General features: G+C 33.6%; 2 protein-coding genes and 1 long non-coding RNA gene across 11 annotated transcripts in view; 1 reads left to right on the top strand and 2 right to left on the bottom strand.

Annotated features, from left to right (window-relative positions):
- The first annotated feature begins 8,171 nt into the window (after nucleotides 1-8,171).
- LOC126855402 (uncharacterized) lies at nucleotides 8,172-10,845 on the top strand. Its single transcript, XM_050603022.1, has 4 exons — nucleotides 8,172-8,403; nucleotides 9,407-9,678; nucleotides 10,162-10,292; nucleotides 10,485-10,845. Exons 1-4 carry the CDS (start codon nucleotides 8,172-8,174, stop codon nucleotides 10,687-10,689), a joined length of 840 nt encoding a protein of 279 aa, XP_050458979.1. The 3' UTR covers nucleotides 10,690-10,845.
- Nucleotides 10,846-10,955: 110 nt separating this feature from the next.
- Nucleotides 10,956-24,918, bottom strand: part of LOC126855406 (uncharacterized) — a 151,314-nt gene continuing 137,351 nt past the window's right edge. The window contains exon 2 of the long non-coding RNA XR_007688229.1: nucleotides 10,956-17,055. This is a non-coding gene — a long non-coding RNA (uncharacterized LOC126855406). The remainder of the gene's footprint in view (nucleotides 17,056-24,918) is intronic.
- The window catches only part of LOC126855386 (protein gustavus), a 143,122-nt gene continuing 129,159 nt past the window's right edge, over nucleotides 10,956-24,918 (bottom strand). For all 9 annotated transcript variants that reach the window (XM_050602995.1, XM_050602996.1, XM_050602997.1 and 6 more), the window contains 4 exons: nucleotides 21,968-22,200; nucleotides 21,463-21,793; nucleotides 21,094-21,252; nucleotides 10,956-20,872 (listed from right to left, as the gene is read on the bottom strand). In XM_050602995.1, coding sequence (XP_050458952.1) covers nucleotides 20,733-20,872; nucleotides 21,094-21,252; nucleotides 21,463-21,793; nucleotides 21,968-22,200 — 863 coding nt within the window. In that variant the 3' untranslated portion in view covers nucleotides 10,956-20,732. The remainder of the gene's footprint in view (nucleotides 20,873-21,093; nucleotides 21,253-21,462; nucleotides 21,794-21,967; nucleotides 22,201-24,918) is intronic.

Raw genomic sequence — 24,918 nt, 5'->3', positions numbered from 1 at the left:
CCACACTGTGCGTATACGCCCAAACTTCTCTCTCTGTTTCTCGCCGGGGGAGCCCCCGGGAGAGGACAGGTCGAGACTGAGCTGACCGCTAGAGTCGCCTCTCGCTGGAGATATACTTTCCAGGAGGGGCTCACCGACGAGTCGTGAAACGTAGGTCGAGATTTTCTGCTGGGACCAGGACGCGGGAAAATGAATGAAAGTGGGACGCGCGCGGCGTCCCGACGTAAATAAACGCGGCCGGCAAGTAAATATTGAAACTCGCTCAAGTTCGAGTGTACGAAACGAAATGAATATCCTTTCCGTAAAGTCACGGGGATAAATAGTAAAACAGCCTAGGAGTATTTGGTGGCGACGAACGAGTGCGCGGGACGACGAGATTGGAACATTTCTTTCTGTAAGAAAATTTCCAAAATCTTGATTTTGAATTTCGCGAGCTAATCTCCTATCTATTCATGCTGCTCTATTTAAGTTAAAGAAATGAAATTTTGTATAAGAAGTCTGATTTTCAGTAATTAATAATAAATCATTTTGCAATAAATACATAGAATGATTATAAAAATGAATTTTTATAAATCAAATTTGAAAAATGATTTTTTTCGAAAAACACATTTAAAGTTTGATTATATACGTAGATAAAATTGAATTCATAATCTCTATTATTTATTACGGTCATAAAGCCGTTTATATATATATTTTTTTTTTAATATTCTCTGCCGAATAACTACCTCAGTTTCATGTGTTATGTCCTTTTTCAACGCATCAAATATTCGTCGCACAGTTTTCTCGAAGCACTCGATATTTCTCGCATTAGCATAAGCTTTTGTTTGCGCGATTCTATTATAGAACTTGATATATCGCTATGTAGCCCTTATGGAAAATATAAATACCCAAGTTTATGACTGCTTTATTTGTTTTATAATATAAACGCTTAGAAGCGATGTATTAAAACTTTCATTGTTTTGTTTACTCTTAACAAACGTCTTGGTAATAAATATTTATTTGATAAAACAATTAATTGCTAAGAAAATAATAAAAAAAATCATCAGACAACCACAATATGTGCTAATTGAAATTACGTGTCTTTTAAATTTTTGAATTTCTCTCTATATTTTTGAATTCTCTATTGTCTCACACGCATGTATATACAATATATATATATATTGAATAGAGCAATAAATCTGCCATAAAATTTCTTTCCATCTAACACATGTTTTCTTTTCATTTTTTTTGTCACTGAAATGGCACGGGAATTTCTTTACGATTATTTGAAAATATTTTGTATTGGAAATACACAAACATAAAAATGCTTACAAAAATTGATTTATAGTTAGATGCTGTTCAAATATTTAGTTTCCGAGAAAAATATTGAACGAGAAATCGAAATGCACGTTATTGATTGTAAAAATAAAAATCTCAAGTACGAACTATTGACTGTATAGTCAATTCAAGAATTAAGATATCAACATTTTTATAAACACTGACGATATTTAAATGCATTATCGCGTGGTCACTTGCTTATCGATTCCTATATTGCTTTTTTTCTCATCTCTTCAGATATTTAAATTAATTCTAATTTTTCTCTTTTTTTATAAAAAAAATGTATAAATAAACGATTTGTAAGAGGTATATGTAGTTTTTAATTGGAAACATTATTTAAATTTATTGCGATAATTACGTATATTTATATTAAACAAAAATTGTATTATTGTATATAAACGAAACAAACTATGTCGCGAATATGAAAAAATTGAAAATAATGCAACATCAGTCGCATAAAATTCAATAAAATGCAGTAAATATTCTTGTAGCGAGCTATGTTGATAATCACAATTCATTATTTTTATTTCCCGAGCACATGACATTGCGAGTTTCTTTGAATTTGTGCCACAATCAAATCAGTGAGATAATTGAAAAATGAAAAGCATAGAATTTTTGATATAAAACGGCTTTGAGGTCACGTCAGCTATTTTTGCATAAAATATATATAAATGCCAACATATAAAAAATCTTTGTCCTCGATAAACTATTTATAACGTATATCAGAATTTATATACGCGATAGAGTTTGTATGTGCGTCGTCGAGATGCATATTGTATATATATATATATGTGCAAGTTTGATTACTCTTATCTCTTTCGTATACACACATTTTAAGGTAGACAATTCTACAAGCTGCGCAATTTTCTTCTTACGCATACAACTTTGACTATATCTTGCCAAGATCTGTCATTTTAAATATATATTCTATACTTAAGGGAGAGTTATATAAGTTTTATTTACGCAAAGCCGTTCGATAAAATGATCAAGCCGAATAATGCGTATCTCAGAGTGTTATCCTGTAATCAGGTCGTGCTCCGGGAGGGGGTGAAAATTTCACGTAACCTGCTTTTCTTGCAAAGCTGGAACAAGGTCAGCGTAGTTGCAGCCTCGAAGGGCGAAATGAATAGGGGTGGCGACGCGGGCAGGTGGAAATGCGCACGTGTGGCGCAGAGGCCTGACAGGACACCACTCGTGGAAGCGCAAGCCTAGTGCCTGTGCCAGGCGACTTCACCGTGTATGGTGTGGAAGCGTGTAATAATGTCGCATTGTGCGTCGCTCTCGTGAATGTGCGAGAGACCCGTTGGGGAAGGTCGCGATTCTCCGCTGCTTTCGCGTGGGGATGAATTGGAAATAAATTCCTTCAATTGTTGCTATCGCGAATGTACGAAGCCTTAATTTTCCGAATCTCTCTTAAAATTGTTCATACGTATATATTTATAATATTATTTCTATTTGATTAAATGAAATGGCAATTTTTATTTACAAAAATTTAGATAAAATCAATCAATTAATAAAATAAAACAAATAATAAAAATTTATCAAAAACCTCTAAAAGAGAGAATCAAATAAAAAACCTTATATAAAACCTCTGTAAATACAATTTTAGTTTAGTGATCTATTGCGTAGATTTTTAAAGCGCAATTTATCATTCTCAGGTGCAAGATATGTGCAAGCCTCTGTCAAGAAAAGAGATTTATGAATAAAAAATTGACTTCTAAAATTTTGATTGATTCAAGTATTTCGAAACTCTGTTTTGAATAAACTCATTTTTAATAATTATCTAACTACGATCGAGTAAAAGTAACACTTTTAAATAAAAAAAAAAAAATATATCCTGAACTTATAGTCAAAATTTTATTGTAATATCATAATTAACATAATTATTAATAACAAAGTAAAAACAATACAATACTTTCGCGTAAGTCAAAACATAAAAAAAAGAAAGAAATTTTATTTTCAATTATGAAGCTATTATTACTTTTTATTCATAAGCCTTTATATATGATAATCAGAATGACAGTTATGCAGAAATTAAATAGGTTGAGGCTTCCCTGTAGAAACGCGTGTATGTCTTTCTCTCAATTTAGTAGCGATCAATAGCGAGGATTCATTATGAAGGTCCATTCCTGACCACTAAAGAGAAAGAGGGACTTGGAAGACGAGTATTTATTTTTAAAAGATAAATCTTTGGACAGACGAAGGCTATTGCAGCTACACATATCGATTTGTTCTCGGATTTAAAATGCATCTAATGATAAAATAATATTATTCTCGCTCGCGTTGAAAAATAGAATTTTTGTTAGTTTTTTCGATTCGCCCAGAAAATATGACATATTTTCTGAAAAACATTTCAATATCTAAGGGAATTTTCACACGCATATTTACATCAATTAAACATGGATATTTAACAATCAATAAAGTTGGTTTCTTTCACTATCCTGCAGCGTTAATAAAAAAAGAAAGGGAAAAAAAATGAGGGAAAGATTTTCATGTCTGTATTTTTGGTTTGTATATTTGCATTTCGTTTAGATTCAATTTGCATTTCATTTCATTAATTCAATCGCAAGCATCAAGCACATGACTCGGCTATGCTACTCGTACATATTAAATTAAATTCCATTAAAAGGAGAACAAAATTATACGCGTGAGATAGTGCATACAAAACTGCATTAATTTCCAACATAGTGGAGATAGGGAGGGATGAAAAATTATGAAAAAATTTTCTCGAAATCAGGGGAATAGATTCCTGCGGGAGAAGAAGGAACCGAGATCTCTCGGCTTTAAGGGATTTCCCAAGTCACTTGACCCGAATGGAGCCTCGACGATATTCCATTCCTAAACTGCGGCCAGACGATCTCAGATTATACGCGTCCCATTAACGCCCAGCTATTCCTCATTCAAGAGCCAAGAGAATGATTTCGGATATTAATCGCGATTCGCGATGTTAAACTGTATAAATTCTGGCACGTGTATAAAGTGACGAGTGTCCGATTAAAGGATTTTGACTTAAGCCCCTTTATCTCTTTTACATCGGTTAAATATCTAAAAACTGAAGAAAAAGAATTTTTACTCGATTTTAATTCGAATTTAATTCTAAGCTAGATATCTTGAGAAAGCATTTTCTGACGAAATAGTTCTGAACGAAAAGTACCTATTACACGCAGTAGTAGAGTCTATATACGATCAGACGCAATGCTGTCGATTAAATAAATCAAGTCAAATTATTTCATATTTTTCCTTCTAAAATATATATATATATATTTTTTTTTAACAATGAATATATGCAGGCCAAACTTTAAAATTTTATAGAAAATTTAATTCCGAACCAAAAATTTCCGATAAACATGGGTAAAAAGATGCTTCCTTAAAAAGTTAGCGCCTAAAAATCTCTGAGATCAACTTTTTATTCAGAATTAAATTTCCTATGAAATTTCAAAATATGACCAAAACATTTGGGCGGCCCACCCTATATAATATGTTAAACTATATATATTCCTTTAAACAATCTAAGTGCAAAGATCTCGCACTAATAACAGAGAAAAAGAGGATTTTGTTTTTGCAACAAGCGAGCAACAAGTCTCCTCAAAAACAAAAACAAAACCTTGCGAGTGTCAAGATCGTTCGAAATGTGTGACTTATAAGTCGTAAACTTTCTTATCATATTGATGATATTTACGAGAAATATCGAAATATCCAAAAGAGAAGATAAATGAAGCCATCGATAATGTCCCACATGTCCTACTTGTATTTACCTTATTTGTTCGCAATTTTTCTATAATTAATCGACCGTGCGACGGCGTTCTCGTTATCCCTCTATCCAGGTGCCCGCAGCCCTGAAGAGAGGCTGTAAACGTGTAAAATCAGCGTCGGGCGTCGCTCCGAAGCGGATAATGGAGCGTGACGAACCTCTCTGATTGCCGCTCTGAGCAGAGAAAGAGAGAGAGAACGCTCGCTATTGGACGCTGATAAAAAAAAATAGCAGGTATCAGTCGGCGGTGCAAAAGCGAGCTAAAAATATAATGTTCACTCGCGTCGCGTTGGCGTAAAATCGCGGGCTCGTTCACGCGGCGTGTCCATCGATGTGACCCCGATACGTATAGCCACGATGTTCGTCGACTCTGAAAAAAAAAGGACGTCTTTTGTTATCCGCAATGAAATGATAGAGGGTGCGAGACGGGAAGCAAACTATATATTCTTCCCGCTAATCTCAAGAACCAGCCGTACAACAGATACGAACATAAATATTATACATACAGGCACTTATGTAGGGTGTTCCAGAAAAATTTATAAATACCGAAATATGTGATTCGTGGGAGATAATTTAAAATAAGAAATATCCCATAAACGTTGCAAATAAATAAAAAACAAATTTTTGAAACATCTTATTTTGTTGAAAATAGAAAAAGATCATAAAACATTAAAAAAATATAATATAAAAAAATCATATAAATTATGCAAAAATTTTAAATCTTACTTCTTAACATTAAATAATTTATTTAAAATGTATAAAATTTAAATAAACCTGAAAATGATAATAAATTTATTTTCTATTTTTGATCCATCAACTAGATTAAATTTTTCTTTAAATTGACTTCAGAATTTTAATTATATTTTAATATTTCCTCATCAATTTTGACTAATTTCATCACGATATATTATAATGTGAAATTTATTAATAAATTTTTTATTTAAAGAATTCAAAATTTTAATTAATTACTCATATTCAAATTTAATCATTTTTTAAAGATTATTTTCTTTAATTATTATTACTAATTTTATAAATAAATTATTTCCCTGTATTTTTACAACTTCTTGACATTTAAAAATTTCATCCTTTTGTTTTTTAATATTTATTATTTATCCTACAATCGTATTTTTGAGCTTTTAAGATTATTGCAAATTGTATCTACTTTGCTTTTATAAAATCCATCACCGTAATTATTCCTTGCCTTCTAACGGTTCACGGTAAAAAAAAACTAAGCTCTTCTCACAAGTAAGCAAGATGAAGATCTTTGTAGGTGTGAATAATGAACAAAGTGTCATGTGTCGCGGCGATGGACAAATATAAGTGGGTGGTGTGAGATACCTGGAGCGTGAATTATTTTCTTTTGTATTATCTAGAAAATAAACGAACTGTAAGAGATAATGGAAAATCCGTCTCTTTTAGCTGTTTATCTGCAAAAACATTCTTGTCTTTCAAACTAAATTACTGACATCGCTGTCAATTGTCAAAATATTGACAGAGTCAAAGTTTTATTGTCTCAGTTGCTATTACTAAGTATATTGAATTGAAATAATATTGCAAATCTTTTTGATCACACCTTTTTTTTTAAATAAACATTCAGTAATTGCAACATCTTAATTGTATTACATTTGTAAATACAATATAGTTACATGTATTAAGAATAATGTAAAATTTATTGTTATGTTTATATATATATATATATATATATATATATATATATATATATATATATAATATTTATGGAAAACAAAATAAGAGAAAATATATTATAAGAATTTAATATTGCTTTCTAGATATTTAAAGTTACGTCTGACGAGTGATGACACAAACAGAAACTATAGACAGATCGAAGGACGTCATCCCCTTTAGAAGGGGCAGACAGACAAACCCTCCCAGGGTTCCCTTCACCCCACCTTCTGCTGTCCCATCGCCATAGCAACCCCTTGCATTCTAGCCGAACCGACCGATCTACCCTTCGTGTCGCTTCCCTTGTTACTGGAATATCTGTATGCAACATAGTTCCACACACACATTCTCTTTCTCTTTCTTATAACATTTTATAGCATTTTAAATCAGATCGTAGCAAGGGCTTTAAGAATTCAGTAGTAAATTGATGAAAGTTCCATCATCCATTTGACAACGAGGTCAAAATACTTTTTCCTCGTCATTTCTGGATTTCTCATAATCGTCACAAAATTTTGTCGATTAAAGTATTAAAGTTTCTCGAAATTATTCAAATAGAAATTGTAGATGATAAAGATTGTATTGCGCTCTCAGTGAAAGCATCGCGAGATTCAATAATCTTATGATCACATCATTTTTCCCAGGCAAACGAATTTAGGACGCCAATTTAATGAGACATAAACGTTGAGCTGTCAAACGATCTGGAAAAACAATTTTCTTTATTCGATAATATTAGTATTTTACAGAAGCATATATTGAGTAAAATAAAAAAAATTTAGTGATTATTTGTATCCTCCTCTGCCAGAGATAGTCAAGGATTATTATTAATAATAATATTAAACTGAAATAGAATTTTAATTTTTTTTCCGATCATATTTTAAAAAAAAAAATAAATATCCGGTAATTTTATTATCTTATAAATCGAATAATCTTTCTGAAAAATCATCGTGCGAATGGCTCAGGGCCTTAAAAATACCCACACAATTTTGAATTATTCCCTCGTCGAGAAAAAAAGAAAGACAATTTCTGGAAAGTGCATTCTCTCGGCACAATGGAACCAAGTGTATCACCTCATTGCGACGGTTGCGGCTCCGTAAACTCATCAGACAGTTCAACGGGCCGAATGATCGCCCCGGTCGTTTCTCCCGAAATCATCCGTCTCGCCATTTTTTTCGTTGTCTCGACTGTGTCGAATTCGGTGCGGTCACGAGAAAAAAAAGAAAAAAAAAAAAGAGGAATTCGTGGAGCGGCTTTACCGCTATTTTAAATCCGCGACATCTCGTCCTCCCATTTACGTCCTCGTTCGCGCATACACGTCCGAGTGTCCCGAGATTGCCGTACCACTCCGCGAGGAACTCTCGGATAAAAAAAAAGGTCGATCGACAATCCAAGCAACGCGAGTTGAGAGTATCCCCGCGGAAGGATGACGATACTTCCGGTATTGCTCGGCACGCTCGGGGCTTTAATCGCCGCCCAGGATACGAAAACCATGGTGTTCCCGTCAAACGGAAATGGCACGTCTTTAGAGATGGGAGGTAAAATGGAGCCGGCAACCTATCAACCGGATATGACGCGGACAGCAGTCCCTACGACCCTCGTCGTGCCGCCGCAGCCGCAGCCGCAGCCGATGCTGCCCTCGGATTACTTTTTCCCCAGTAAAGATTTTTCTATTTTAGTTACGCTAAGACGGTTTGTCGCGTTTGATCACTTATCCTTTGTGCGAGGCTATAATCAAGCTCAACGTGTCGCGCTTCGGTCGTCGCGTTAGCGCCACAAAGCCGAGACACATCATTTTGGAATTGGAGTGTGTTGTTCGGTACTGCTTATAGACGCGAGAGAAAATAACGTGCGTTTTGAGAGCAATATTTGTAGTGTCTTCGGAAAATTAGAGCTTATTCTTCTAGAGGAAAAGCCGTACAATTGGATTGGAGAAAATTGTGCCTCTATTTGAGAAGTAATATCATGAAAGCCGATTAAAAACATTTGGTAGAATTGCACAGTTTGGTAAAAAATAATGTTTTTACGCTAATAAATATGATTTTCTGAGATTGCCAAATTATTCCACCTTCATGTTCTAATTTTGAGAAATTATTATAATTGAAGTTTCAAAAGAAATCAATTTTTGTATGTATATTTTGTCATGTTATAGCTATAATAGGTGCCATGTTGGAAACGTTATATAATATATAAGATACAATTTTAGTTTTCAAAAAAAATTTATTGCATTGATTAATAGAATATTTATAATTTAATATGGGATCTTTTTTGTGAAGTAATTATGAATTAGTTTATTTAGGATCGACCTAATAAATTTTAATTATGTTTATTTAAATTTTTCAATTAATTTAATTTAAATTTTTGTTAATTCAATTTTAAATTTTTTTCACATTTTTTAACTCACTGAATACAAATTTGTCAAAATTTAAAATAGATATATAAATTATGAAATCCGGTAATTTTTTAATTTTGACAGCTTCCACATTAAAATCCGTCATTTTTAACGACGAGAAATAATTATTTTCTTTCTTGTGTTTTTTTTTTGTTAAATTATTTACCGATTTAACATATATATAATATCAAAGTTAAGTTATATAAGTGTATATTTTTCATATTCTCGGCACTTCAGCTGTAGAGCGTATGTTTAAAAAAATGTTTCAGTGCCCCAAGCAACGTTTCTGCATCATAGAAGCGAAAACATGCCGTATGGATACGAATATCCTAACATTGGATATCCAATGGCACACTCGATAGACCATTCCGTTGTTCCATCATCGAAACAACTTGTAGTAGTCAGTTTCATCGGTCTCCTATTGCTTTTGGCGATTATACAAAACACGCTTAGCGCTACTAAGCGAAAAGATGCGATAATGGACCTGTTATCATCCAGGCAGAAACGGGATGTCTATGCTACGCGTGATTTTCGTTCAGTGGTATGGCATTTTTAACGTTTTTAATTTAAATCCAATAAGATTTGATTGGAAATTCAATAATAATTTTTTAACATAATGCAAGTTTTGAAAAAGAGAAAAACTCATATAAAAAGTTAAATTTATCTATTTCTGCGAGAATATACTTTTAAAATAATTTTTAAAATACTTTGAAAATAATTTTATATTAAATATTTGTAGAGAAAGAAATTCTTTAAATTTTTAAAAGAGTTGTTTAAATTTAAAAATAAAAACTCGGCAAGTTATAAGCATCAAGTTTCCTTGAGGCTTGTCAAGATTGGATTTAATTCGAATATAGCCGGGGGTAAATTTGCTGGCGACTTCGAAGTTTACTCACCGTGATGAAACATTTCGTTGCTGCCGGCTGGGCAAAAATTGCTAGGATTAATCATGAATTCTGCGCGGATTGCGCGGCAAAAATTTTCGTGCGTCAACGGTAGATTAAGACTTTCCGCGAACTTTCAGACCCCGGAGGAGGAGGAGATTCTTAATAACGATGCTAGAGTACGATGCGTACAGAGGACGATCTGTCTTGAGAATCGCAAGCTCTTTAAGGATTTGGGAGTGTCGGGAAAAATATTGGCGAAGCACTTGACGTAAGTTTCGCTGTTGTATGTCAGTCGTTGGAAAAGTTTCATATACCTGCAGAAAAAAATCACATATTAATAAAAGAAATTTTAATCACATAAAATTGCATCCGATAAAGATATCCTTAATAAAAATATACGTGAATGATATCTGCATACTCGATTTTCCTTAAAAATTCACGTCATCGATTTTTCACGTAGGAGAGATATAGAAAAATCATTCAAGTCACCTTCAGGTTGGGATCGTCTTGTGAGGGATGCAGGTGCAGCGGGAATTCGGGGAGACGATTGCGATGTACTTTATAGAGATTGCGTAGACATTCCAGTGACAAGAAAAATGCATAAGATTTCAGACAACGTCTTAACAGATATTAAGAATCGTGATAAATTTGATTCAATTCGTTAATTGTCAAAAGAGCTATATATATAAAATATCACTTATTTATAAACTTAATTCTGTAAAATTAAATTATATATCTATTGTTTTATATCGAGAGATGAAAAAATTAATAATATTTAAAAATTAATATTTGTACCCCTCTCCTATAAATAAGAATATAATATCAACGTTAACTAATTGATAATAATGTTCTCGGCAATGTGTGTGTATTTCTTGTAATATATTATATAATAGTTATATTATAGAGAAGCTTGGGTGAATAAAAAAACCGGTGATATTAATGAGTTTTTAATTTTTTTAATTACAATATGCTGCGTTGCATTGTTCTTTATCTGCTACAAACATCGACATCTAGCTTGAACTATTTTAGATAGCAATTCGCTATGGGACACACTTCACTTACACACTCTTTCTTTTTCTCTCTCTCTCTCTCTCTCATTTTATTGGAATTATAAGAAAATATCAAATATCGCGAACAAAATGGAGACATCGATCGCGTCTTCGGCATTTTGTATGTTGGCCTGGTTTCCTTTCCACCACAAGTATCTCCGCCCCTTCCTGTCTCAGCTAATTATACAATAACGCTTCCGATATTATCATTAACATTAAGGCATTATATACTTATAAGTTTTGTATCTCAGTTTATGTGTCAGTTATATGATACCGCTAATGTGTCATAATACGCTGAAAACGCGTAAAAACTTACATTTAAATAGACGTGAGATCGCTCGTTATAATAAGTCCAGAGAGGGTTGTACTCCAAAACCCTACTCTAAAATAGAAGACTCGCGTTCGTTTTAAAACGCGTAATAATATATGGATGGGAGCATGTTTGTTAAAAAAAAATAGAGTGCAATCAGAGGCGACTCTGATGATCCTCGCTTTTGAGATGAGGAATATTATTTCTTTAAACCTCCTTAGTCTTAATTTACATAGATCGCGTCTAACAAGAGTCCTTGTGAAACGCAAATTCCGCTACTGCGATTCCGAGCGTCCACGAGACGCAGTCTGACTCCTTCATTACGCTTTTCCACTATTTCTCATTTTGAATTTATTCGAATCAGCTTACTCTGGTTTTTTTATAAAATGTTAGCCGATCGTTCTTGGAATGCAGCCCAGACATATTTACTATAATACTTTATTTCACGCATTCATTATAATTGCTCGAGGAATAAAGAGATAAAAAAAAGGGATAAAAAAATATCAAAATAAAATTTTAATATATATTATTTTAATAATCGCGTTTGAAAAATAACGAATTGAGAATCTGGCAAAATTTGGTGGAAAGATTAAAGTGACAATCATGAGAAATAGCAAGAAAATGCGCGATGCAACAGTTACAGCGGAGTGCAATAACTGAATGCATTGTGATCGCAGGTCCTACCTTGTAAAAAAATCTCGAGGTTTCTTCAGATCACGTGGGTTCCTTGACTTCGATTTTTATTGCTCTCACACATGTTAATCAGAGGCTGAAGAGCCCCGATATTTCTCTCTCGTATATACACATTACACTTACGAGAAAAATACCGAAAGGTTTTTTTTTTTTTAATGTTTTACGTTCGACTCGAAAATTGGCTTCCGGTTAGCTTCGATTTTATTTCGCAGTCGACGAGAATTTTCCATATCGGTTCTAATTTTATAAGTCATTTGGTATAAAATTGGATTACTGTCTATAACAGGCTTTACGTCTTTGCTTTACATATTTCATGTATTCTATCTCAATTTTCTGTTTCTTTTTTTTCAAATTTTTATTCTCATTTTTAAAATTTTTACATTTCATTTTTATCTGCAGAGAATAGGTCCACTGCTTTAAAAACACAAGAGCAACAGAACGTATAAGATACATTTACGCGGCTGATCCAAAGTGATCTTGAATAATCGACGAAGAATTCCATCACTTTCCGTTCTTTCGCCGTAAAATACATCAGGAAAAGAAATTTAAAAAAAAAATTAATTAAATCGAAATCTAAACTTAAATTGCTCACAAAATGACGCGTTGAATTTTGCTTCTTCAGCATGAAAAGTGATTATTTTAAAATACAATTAATTTAGGTCACGAGACAAATGACCCAATATTTGATTTAATTGATACATACTGTATCAAGTTAAGATAATTAATACACAAATTGAAGAGAGAACCATTGAATCATTATTATGTCACATTCAGTCAAGTGTTGGTTCTCTAACGCGATTATTTGCCCAGAAATAAATTTCGATTTCTAGCGCTAATTAATTAATTCCTCCCTGCGTAAGAATAAACGTTATTAATCAAAATAAAAATAAGTAAATTGGTTTTCAGCTAATGTACCAAATCTACTTATCCAGCTTTTTCTCATTTACTAAATATATATTTTTTTCGGAGACTCTCTTTTAAACATTGACTTTTTAACAGAAATTAAACTTTGTCGAAAATTTTTTTGGGTTTTAGAAAGATCTCAGTTTTTTAAATATCTTCAAAAAATATTTTCAGATCATCACTAAAATTAAATATCTCTGATTTATTAACAAAAGCAAATTGTGAGAATCTCAAAACACATATAGCATTAATATATAATCAATAAAATAAATTTAAGAATAGCATTTGAAATTTAAGTAGAGAAATAGAAATAATTATAAAAAAATAATAAAGGGAAAAATATGAGACCCGAATCTGTGGCAGTGCAATGTTCTGTTACAAGGTGTTCTGTGAAATTTGAGAATCTAGAATGGACTTGACAATAAAAAAAAAAATATATATATAGGCGAGAAATGGAAGTGGCGCTCAGTACCAAAGTGACTATACTGCCTATTGAATAAAAGATCCGATAAAAAAGATCAAAATTTGCCTGATTATTGTGAACGAATAATTTTGGAAATTTTCATATCTAAATATTAAATTATCTTTCCTTTCGATATAGCCTTATTCTATCCAAAATATCTGTACAATCACAAATATTTAACTATAATCACAATTGTCATATTCATACAATGTTACCTATTCCATGAAAAATTAATCACCGATGTTTTGAAATTTGAGATAAGAAAACGGAAATAATCTATATCTTCTAGAGCGTAGAGTGGGTCTTATCTACGCTTAAGATAATAAAGCACGTGGAATGTAGGTCGAAGACGCTTAAGATAAAGAGGCACAAGCTTAATAAGTGCACGAGCGACTCCGATGCTATATATGGCAGATCCTGTAAATAGTTATCAAGGACTCTTATATATGACAATCGCAGTAGACGCGGCTCGGCACTCCATTTTGACGGAACCATCATAAATCCTTTTGTCTCAGTCTTCGGGCATGAAAATTAATCGTATCGACAAACACGCGACCTTGAGAATACGATATTTCTCGACGAAGACTGTGTGTGTGTGTGTGTGTGTGCGTGTATGTGTATGTATCAATAACTAAAATCAGACAAGTATATTATTTATTGACAATCTCAGAAGTATTATATAATTGCGCATGAATTCGTTTGATAAAATTACGAATGAAAAACTTGATAATCAAGAAAAAAAATTTTCTAGGCAAGAATCTAATAATGAATTCGGTCATCCGTACTCGTGCAAACACTGCTTTATAAGAAGTGTAAAAATTAATTATATAATTGATTATAAATACATAATTATAATTAATGTCAATCATCATTATTCGAATCATTATCATTATCAAAATATTTATATTATGCCATTCTGCATTTTTAAATTATTAAATAATTATTCATTACATTATTAAAAACTAATATATAAAAGTAATTATGATTAAAATATTAATAATAAATAATAATAACTTGTATAGATTATAGTATTGATTATAGTATGATTTTATAATAGGACATGCAATTATCGGTAAAAAAAATTAAGATAAGATCATGAGACGAAGTGAATCTTAAATACTATATGAAATATTTCATACTTTGTCACACACACAGAACATTGAAAGATAAAAAACAAAATATTTCATAAACTTTTTGACATATTTTTAATATTTTTTTTACGTAGAATGACTAGAAGAATACGAGTGTTTCTATGTGATGTTGAAAAATTGCATAGTTTCATATTTAAAAGAACGTTGAATTTTTGAAAATTTTATGATCTTGATCAAAAAATTTTTACTGATAATAATGTGTTCTTCTGAATCCAACAATTTTTTCTACATTCATTTTCCATGTTCGAGAACAATAATGATAATATAAAATATGATTAAATTAATCTATATCATCTCCGTTACTCGATTCACTCGAAAATATGTAATGAGATTATTTGATTCAAAAAGAAGCAAATATATATTATTATCAAGCTTTCCACTGAACACACTTTGATGATGTGAAATTATCGAGTAAATAATTTATTTTCTATGACATAATCCACCAAATTCTAGATATAAGAATAATACGTGCTTTATTCAAATATTTTCAAATTTTATTAGAAAATAAATAGAGAGAGAAACATGAAGCTTTGAAATTGCAAAATATATTTTATCATATATAGCATTTTTCATACATAAAATTATATCAAATATTAAATTGCATTTTATATCTAAATATATATGTGTACATATATGATAAAATGTATTTTCATTTCGATCATTTTTCTCTATTTGTTTTCCATAAACTTATTTCAAATCAAATATTTATTTTTATTTTTGATATTGAAAGAAAATGTGCGTGGCTTCTAGAAAAAAAAAGAAAAAAAAAATTTATTATATTTGTTTTAATTTTTGTTTAAGAAAACAAAGTTTCCTTATTTATAAAAAAAAACACGCAAATTTATATAATGTAAACTATTTACAAATTATAGACTCTCTATTTACAAATTAATTATAAATTATTCCCGTATTTTTATAAAATTTTGATCTGAGAAAAAAGTGTGTATTAATATTTAATTTAAAAAATACCATGAAAGGACTTTATATCATTTACGGATTCTTCTCGGACAATTTGATAAAAATCACTTAAAAAGTCAATGTTCAAAAAAACATATCTCCGAAAAAATTGAAAGACTTTCGTAAACGTTTGGTACATTTTAATTTTAGAAGTTTTCAGATTCTAACGCGTACATTGCGAGATGTTTAATGTTGAAGTGTCATTTTTCTTCTGTTGCAAAAAATGATCGTTTACGGTGTAAAACGGTTCTTATTCCTCAAGATCTTTTAAGAGACTCTTATCTATATGTGTGTATTTTTCAAGACTTTTTGAATGAAAACTAAATCATGCATTAAATCATTAATCTCTGATCGAATACTTAATTAAGCTTAAGATAAGTTTCGGCATTTGTGCATTTAAATATGTGTATATATATAGTTATATATAAGAAAAATAATTCCTACGAAAATCTTTTCTCTTCATGTTTATTCCCGCATCTAATATTAAATGTTGTTACATATTATAAAACAATAATGTATTCTACAGCAAATGTCGAACTATTATCATGAGAATCGAAATTGATTTCTGGACTATCTAATATATATACGATAAAATTCGAAATTAAAGCAATAACAATTTGCGAACGAAAGAGCGGAAGGAAAAATTGTGGATATAATTGTGGATAACAAGTATCCAGAAAGCACACTCGCACATGCAATATACATACCATGGTGTCACGCATCGATCGTGCACTCACACATTTTCACGCGCCACTCTTTCTCTTTCTTACATACCCTTCTTTTTAGATTACTAGCGCTCAATTAAACTAATTTGTGTCTGCCAGATTAAACTAATAACTTGCTAATTATCGTCGCATTATACATCGCATCATCAATAAATTAGACACATTAGACACATTTGTCGAGGCAACGTAGTTTGCAAGGGCAGGGTGGGCAGGCAATTCGCGACCAAATTAAATCTCGCGACAGCCACGCGAATTTTTTTGTTGGAACACTTTCCGCGGCACCTGCGAACGAATCGGATGCTCTCGCGGCATCGTTATTAAAACCTTGTTATTATCATTGTGTGCGATCGATCGATATAGATCAGGACAGATTCAATATCTTTTAGCTCTCTTTCAGCTTCGGATGAGAAGTTTACTTATGTAAAAGTATAAAATTTCATACATATATGTATATATACAAAATTTTTTCTTCTTTATATAGAAGAAAATAATTTAAACCCGTAAAATTAAAATCCATTGTATTTTATCGGTTGTTTCAATCATTTAATTCTTCTATATAAATAATACATTTTTTTTTTAAAGATAAAGTAATTTAACTCGCTCTGTTTCACTTCGCCGCATTTTCTCGAGATGTGAGATATATATATTTATATATATATATATACATATAACAGAATTATATTTTTAATCATATCAAATCATAAACAATTATTTTGAAAACGAATGAAACAATAAATAAAAAAATAACTTCTTTCTTGAAAAAAAAAAAAAAATAAAAAACTGATTTCTATAACTGTAAAGAAAATAATACATTTCAATTATAGATATAAACTTCTAAACATAGTTAATTGATAGATAACAATTATTAAACAATGTGCTTACTTAGCACAAACTAAAACAATATTTTTCATTTTAAAATAATCCACTAGTCATATTCTAAAATAATTCACTGGTCATATTTTAAAATGTATATAATAGTAATTGTCTAATTGATTTTAAAATAATAATGTAATATATTATGCACATACTTTGGATTTGTGCACATATATCACAATTTTTATTCATGTCAGAAATTAAATCTTAATTGAAAACGTAATGTTATTAAAAATAAAATTACAAATTAGTCTTTTTAAATTTAAGTGAATGCATCATAAATATTCGTAGATAAGTTGTAACGGCAAAAATGCAATGTTTCAACCGTTTCATTGTCTGTGCTAGCAAATCATCATTTCAATGAAATCAATGAAATCAATAAAAATCATAACTCATTCTCGCGATGCGTTTCGAGAAACAAGCCAAAGATAAATGAAAGAAAATTTTCTTTTTCTTCTCTAGTCGCGTATGAATTGCCTTGGTGATCGATCGCACACAAACCCCCATCTTCCTCCCTACAATAAAAAAACTAAAAACACAAATTATATCATAAAATCGGTAAATATTCGACTAACACGATAACGACGAGTAATTAATTAAATTGGGATTGTTACAGTATAATAATATTAATATTGATCATTAATAATAATTTTGTACAATATTCTCATCCCCCCTCCCTTTTTTTGTCCTCTCATGCTTGGCTCATGACATGCGTCCCTATAGGCAATAATTCATATAAAACAGTGTCGATTTCAAATGGGTAGCAGTAAGTATACTCTTGTGGAAAAAAAATCTTTCCCAGAGTGCGCGTGCATTATATTCCTCAATTTTCTTTTTCGCGCGTGTATACAACGATACTGTATGCGAATACGATACGTATGAATGAATGTACATCGAATCGCGAATACTTGTGTGTCCTCGGATATACTTCCCTCGCACGTACTTTATTTAGAATCGAGTTCTCTCTCGTATGCAAGGTGAAGCTCCGTCAGAGAGAATCTTTTTTTGTCTTCACCCGCCCTCGCGGCGTCTCTTTCCATCTTATTAAAGTTCCTCCGATTACCGGAAAGACGATGAACCCCTCGAATATAACGAGTTTTTTCGCCTTCGCACGCGTCCCTTGTCATTCGATCCGTTCGCGTCGCAGATTTGCGTATCGAGACAAGACGCTCCGCGTATCTCCGAGACAGAGCGGGAGATAGCGAGGGCAAACTACACGCCGCTGACAGACCATAATTCCGGATGTAGTGCGCGTATTGAGAACCGCAGAGTTAGTGCGATCGAAGCTTCCGAGTGCGAGATCATGCGCGTTTAAAATGTTGTGGGATCGATTGGTGCCGCCTCGAAGACCGCGACGATTGTTATTGGATAGAGCGGTACAACGAGCGAGCGCGGTGGACTCGATCAAGGGGGAAAGATAATAGATAGACGTGACTTTTACGTCTAACGAGGCTTAGATCGGTTCAAAGATGAATAACCGACGATAATTTGGAAGACGCGATCCGAGTCTCGGACGAGCTCAAGCCAGAGGTGCAAACGTAGTGACGTGTGATATTGAAAATCAGGACGATGATTTTTACGAACCGCTAAATAAGGCTAGGAAAGGAAAATCTCTTATACCGAATGAGATGGCGCGAAATGGCGAACGATAATACATATCACTCTCGCATTCGGTCTGCCTTCGCTCCGCAGTTACGGATACAATCGTCGTCCATAATACACACGTACGTCGTCGTACAATATTATCAATATATATCTATATACAAATCGACGTAGCCGATGACAGGTGGCATTGTCTTTAATCTAAGTGACAAACGTAAGAGTTAAAGAGATACTAGGGACCAGTCGTAAGATTTGTCATGCTAATAGTATAATAGTTACACACCCGATATAATCAGCATCATCATCATCATCATCATCGTCATTGTAACTATTATGATCGTTATGACGAATATAATCCGTGACAAGTATAATCCGATATATCATGTCGCGTTATACTCGCGCGTATAACATTTCTTTTCGCTTATCGGATTATATTTAACTACATAGCGGCCCTCTTTCCATGTGACAGTTTCTCAATTCGCGTTTGGAATAATTTGTGCCAATGCCCGTGTTCACTCTCTCTCTCGCTTCTCTCTTAAATATTAGTTAAATACATACTATTTTCCGCAAGTCATTACAGCGCATTAAAATCAATTAGATGTGTAGATAATTAATTTTTAGTAACATGCTTTTTTGTTATTTAGTTTATTTAGAGATGTCTTTTATTTATTCGATTCACCACAGCGCGAGTTTCAGATGCTTACCCTCTATATTCTCTTCGCGTTTCCTTTTCACTCGGATTCCTCCCTCGCAGAATTCGCAATTGTAATGTCTACATTTCGAACACTGCTAAAGAAAAGATTATGGCAGGGTTATACTTTTATTCTTCTTCTTTATCCGTATCTCCCTTCCCTCGTCGTCCTTTTCCTTTTATATCCATCCACGATACACGCACACACCACTATACTTTATTAGACCTAGCATGCTTAAAAAATACTTGAAAAATGAGTCTATTGGAAGGTGGCTGCCCAATATATCCATCACTATACACACCTGTCCAAACTGAATTAATCGTTCCACACGTTAATCGTGCGATCAAAGTCACATTTTTCGCCGAGTATCATTCCTCATCGTAGAAAAATTTTCGTATCTTCTTCCATCGTGTATCCTCTTTCTCTCCATCTTCCTTGTTGCTCCACCATTCTTCTTCTGCGGCCGGATTAAAGCAAACCTGTTGTCCACTATCGGATCAATCCCCGTTGTAAGCAAACGACACATCCCTATCAGCCTCCAGGCTTGATTAAGTCTAATTTTTGTTACTGGCCAACTTGCGAAGTGCTTGTAGTCTTTTCGTATTTTCGCATAACCTTTCGTCTTCCTTTTCTAACCGCGCGTCTCCGAATTTGCATAAAATTGTCGCACGAAATTGCCATCGCGATTCCGTTCGTCAGCATTGATACGTGTATCGTCAGCAAGGTGGATACTGAAGAAAAAGATCGTACAATATGCGCACGCGTGTCGCGTCTTTCACTGCGAGAGATATCGAAACTGCCGTGTTCCTCGGAATAATTCTAATAATCAATAAATATATTTAATTCTATCGCGATATAGAATTGTACACGACATAAAAGACAACAGTATCACCTAAATTCAGAAATATGTTTCCTTTTAAACATGCTTCACTTCCTTCTTTGTTTGTCAACTATATTGAGGTGAATTCATCGACGATGATGAGGATTGCGGTCCTCGTGACTTGTCCTGATAAAGGCGCCACGAGTTGTTATCAGTATGGTATTTCGGCGTCGCTGTCTCAGCGTGCCTTCACGAGGTACTAGGCGTGTCTCGGCGCGTCGTCGCATGATCCATGCCAGCTTGTTGATCGTCGTGCGCTTAATTAATAACGGAGACGCGCGGCTAAGAGTTTGCTGTCCTTGGTGGCATGCGAGGGGATAGCGGACGGTCGCGTCGTAGTGGCAAGGTTGCAAAACGGTGATGTTCGCAGTCATAATCGTGGTGGTATCTTGAAGAGATTCACTCGGTGGTTACCTTCTGTCCCGATAGAGAAGATAAGTCTTCATCGTCTGCGGTAAATTTAGCTCGTTGATTTTATCTTCTAGTCTATGCTTGCCAATTCGCTGTCGAATCACTCTTCGACAAAGATCCATGAGAGGCAAAGGCTCGGCTGTGGAAAAAATAAATGTTCAATTAAAAAGAGAAACTTTTTTCACGCATTTTTAAATTAAAATTTAACAAACGTTATTATATTAGTGAGCGTCCATTAGAGAAATATTTAAAAAACGGATTAAGAAGATATTTATATAGCTTCTAAAATTTTAAATATGTTTATATAAAACAATATTAAATATTCTTAAAATCATTGCTATTTTAGAATCATCTGCTTACGATCAAGTCCACCGATGTATTTCATTGTGATCTCGCAATGTCCCCAAACGGCAGACACGATGGGATGCAATTTCCTTCCTTTCAGACCTCTAAAGGCTATTCCGAGATACTGACCGTCCACTACGAATGCTAACGTACCTTCGTCCATATCGAGCACCACTGTGAAAAAATCATAAGTTAAGCTTGTACATTATATTATATATCATTCTTCTATATTATATATTAATTCTATATTATTAAATATAGCATATTATGAAGTATATTTTATAGTAAATATTTTATAATAAATTAAAAAAAAATCATTTTCCAGTCTATAAGACACTTTGTGCTTATCTCTCTGATAACTAAAACATTCTCGGAATCGCTTACCAAGAAACTTGTCAGGAACAATGAATGTTTCGTCGGGCTTTAGAAGGGCCGGATACGTTATACCATTGTTGTTCCTCGAATCGTGATAGAGTTTGTTTCTACCAAGATCCCAACCCCAACTAAGTTCATTGTTGCCCACTAAACTCTGATAGCCAACGCTGTGTAGAGGCGCGTCCGCCGTGGCGACTCCAACCACTGCGTGCGTACCCCGTTGCCTCGTGCTCCAATAAAGCTCCCATACGTGCATGCCCTTGGTATACCCCACCTTCCCTCGTATGCAATCTGTACTCTGCGCAACTGGATGTCGATGAAACGTCAACTTGTCGTCCTCCTGGGAAGAATAACGGAAATCGAGCAATTAGCAGCGTTCGGCTCGAGAGAAAAGTTGCCTTTAGAAGCACACTTTATCTTAATTAAGGGACCCTTAAGCCCTTATCATGTACATAAACGAGTTATATATATATATATATATATATATATATATATATATAGTGTTACTTTATACCTTGACGAATATATTTAAGCTACGATCGTCGGCATTCCAGCTGTGATGGACTTGGGTGTCTCGCGAGGCAGGAGGCATATCCAAGAGTACATCGAGACGCGCCGGTCTCGCAAAATCCTGCGCTAGCTCTCGCGGCACCACCGACCGCGTGTACGTCGTGTTATTGCCACCGCCAACGCCGACCCCGCCGCCAGCTCCGGCACCGCTCTCCCGGCTCATGCTCTTCACGCCGCCTGTAAAAGGTAAAAAAATCGAATCAATTTTTACGACTTCCACGATGCTCTCTATGAATATAAAGGTAATTGTTACAAGCAAAATTATCCGAGCCCTAAGTCTAATGAAAATATTTTGACCGATAAAATATGTACTGTCTCATTAAAATTTGATAACATATATATTAGAAGCCTTTATGCAAAGTGAAATGAACGAATATGATTTTAATTTTTAATTCTTCGTGACTTAGGAGAACGTTGATAAAAAGAAATAATATACATATAAATAGGTAGGATAAGAGATTCTTTTTGTACCAAAGACAAATTGAGACAAAATATTTTCGTGAAAACCTTTTGTTTTCGAAAACACATGGATCAAATACGCCGCATGATTTCATCGCTTTTTTTCAAACTACTATTTCTATGCGCGCTCGTGTTTGTATGTAAATATTGTTCTTAAAAATGATTTGACTTCTATCAACTTTAACAATTATACTAGCTTGTTCCAGCTATTTGTTTTTAATCGCACTTTTTATTGCGGAACGGAAGCAATACGATGACAAAAAAAAATATATATCGACGTCGTTTATTTATTTTAACTAGTTTGCATGCATTTATGTGTGTGTGTGTGTTGCAAGAAATAGTAATAATAATTTGTAGAAACCAATATATACGTTCTCTCAGATCTTCAAAAATAAATTACTTGAAAATAAAATATCAAAAAAAAAAACTCATTTTAAATTTCCATTTTATTTTTACTAATAAATCTTTGATCTTTCTTCGATTGTCAAACGTGACTTATTGCTCGCCACGTGTACAAAATTTCGGGTGATGATCATGGAAAGATAGTTTCTAAAAGAAGGAAATTCAAGTATTTGTTTCAATAAATATGCATCTATTTATTTGCACTACATCCAAGAAATAAAAATCATAATTCGATAATGCAGATAATATTTCAAACATTCTATCTTACATCGTTATCTTATTGAGCTTTATAAATAAAAAAAGCACATGTAATTTTATTAAAAAAAAAAAATCTTAGAAAAATTCGATGAGAAAATATTAGATTAAAAAAAGATATTTGCATTATAATGTGTCAAATCCCGTTATATGTCAAATCACATGACGCGTTATTTCAAAGCATTTTTTTTCAATACATCTGTCAAATTAAAAGAAGCGGGATAAAGCTAATGAAATATTCTGCATTTTAAAGAGTACCACAGTGTGTATGTTGCATTGATAGATTCGAAGAGAGATTATTATTAGATATTTTTATCAACGTATGAAAAATAACGATATCGTGAAAGTGATATTGCTCATTCGATATTCAAATATCGTCTGTAAGACGGTATGGTTGGATACTTGCTAGGAATGCGATGAATCGGAAGATTCAGTAACGAGAGCGAACATACGGGGCGGGGGGAAGGGGGAAGGAGAAGAAAGGGAGGCGAAATGGGAAAGAATGGGACATGAGAGCGAGAGGGAAGGAAGAGAAGAGAGAAATAATGGCGGGTCCGGCGGTGAGTTCCTCGAGGGTTTCGGGCTGACCCGCACGGTATCCTTGGTTTATTTGCCCCGGCAGCTGTTGCCGCGTCTCGAGGGCTCCTAGGATTCCGTAGCGGAGGTCTCGAAAAAGGGTCGTTCGTGCCTGAGAAGGCACGAGGGGCACAGCGATAGAAAAGGGCCCTTTCACGGGCGGCCCGGGAGACTCGGTATATCCGCATCAGGTCCTTCCTCTCTCTTTTTTTTTTTTCCTCTTTTTTTTCACCCTTCTCTTCGTCGTCGCCTTTGGCGTTTCGGGTTGTTTCGATTCGTGCCTCGCACAGTGCGGTCTGAGATCATAAATTTCACGGTCGCAGCTGAGCCGTGGAATTGGTCACGCTTTACGATATGGATGGAAAGAGAAGCCACCTCGTAAAGCACGGATATTTGTCGTTATTTGTTGTCGACCGTTTATTGGAAAACTTGAGGAAATTCACGGAAAAACGGGAGGAAATCCGCGTACGGAGATAGAGAAATTTCTTTGCGAGAAGAAAGGGAAATTCCATGCCGTCTGATCCCGAGTTTCGAGTTCTGAGGCTTTTTAGAGGTAAAGGGGGAACGACCTCGTTGAAAGAAAACGAAGAGATTGATGGAAGCGACGATTATCCTTGGAGCGAGAATTGTCCGTGCGAGTCCCGTGAGCCTCTTAATGAGAATCGTTGTATGTAAGTAATTAGCCACGACGGTCATTACTTCGCGGAGGCACTAAACTCCGACGACGATGTAATTTAACGTATGAAAAATTAAAAATCAAGGATTCGATTAACGACGAAACGAAGAGAAAGAACTTTTTATAGATTTTTTTAAATAAAAATCATATACCTTTAAATATTGCATATATTTCCTTCATCTTTGATGTGTGCTACTTAATGGACTCGAACAGCAAATAGATACATATTTGTTACTTTTTTTATATATTTTTTAAAAATATTTTCCGTATCTAACTGCTTCGGATTTGAAACTTTTAATTGATTATGTACCGACATGTATATTCAAATTACTTCCTTTTACAATTTATTTTATCCCGTATGTTCGATATTCAGTTACGATCAACGACGTTTGAAGTCACGTCTATAAATCGATGACGACATACAACCGGCGCGCGCGGCTTTCTTACGAAACCGGATGGAACCGTTGAAGAAAAATAAATTCTTCAAGTTTACGCGATACATACGTAAAGCGTAAGTCTACACGAAC

This window comes from Cataglyphis hispanica, chromosome 16 (genome assembly GCF_021464435.1).
Source record: "Cataglyphis hispanica isolate Lineage 1 chromosome 16, ULB_Chis1_1.0, whole genome shotgun sequence".
Taxonomy (NCBI): domain Eukaryota; kingdom Metazoa; phylum Arthropoda; class Insecta; order Hymenoptera; family Formicidae; genus Cataglyphis; species Cataglyphis hispanica.
Note: the sequence above shows the minus strand (reverse complement) of the source record. Positions and strands in the feature narration are given on the sequence as shown.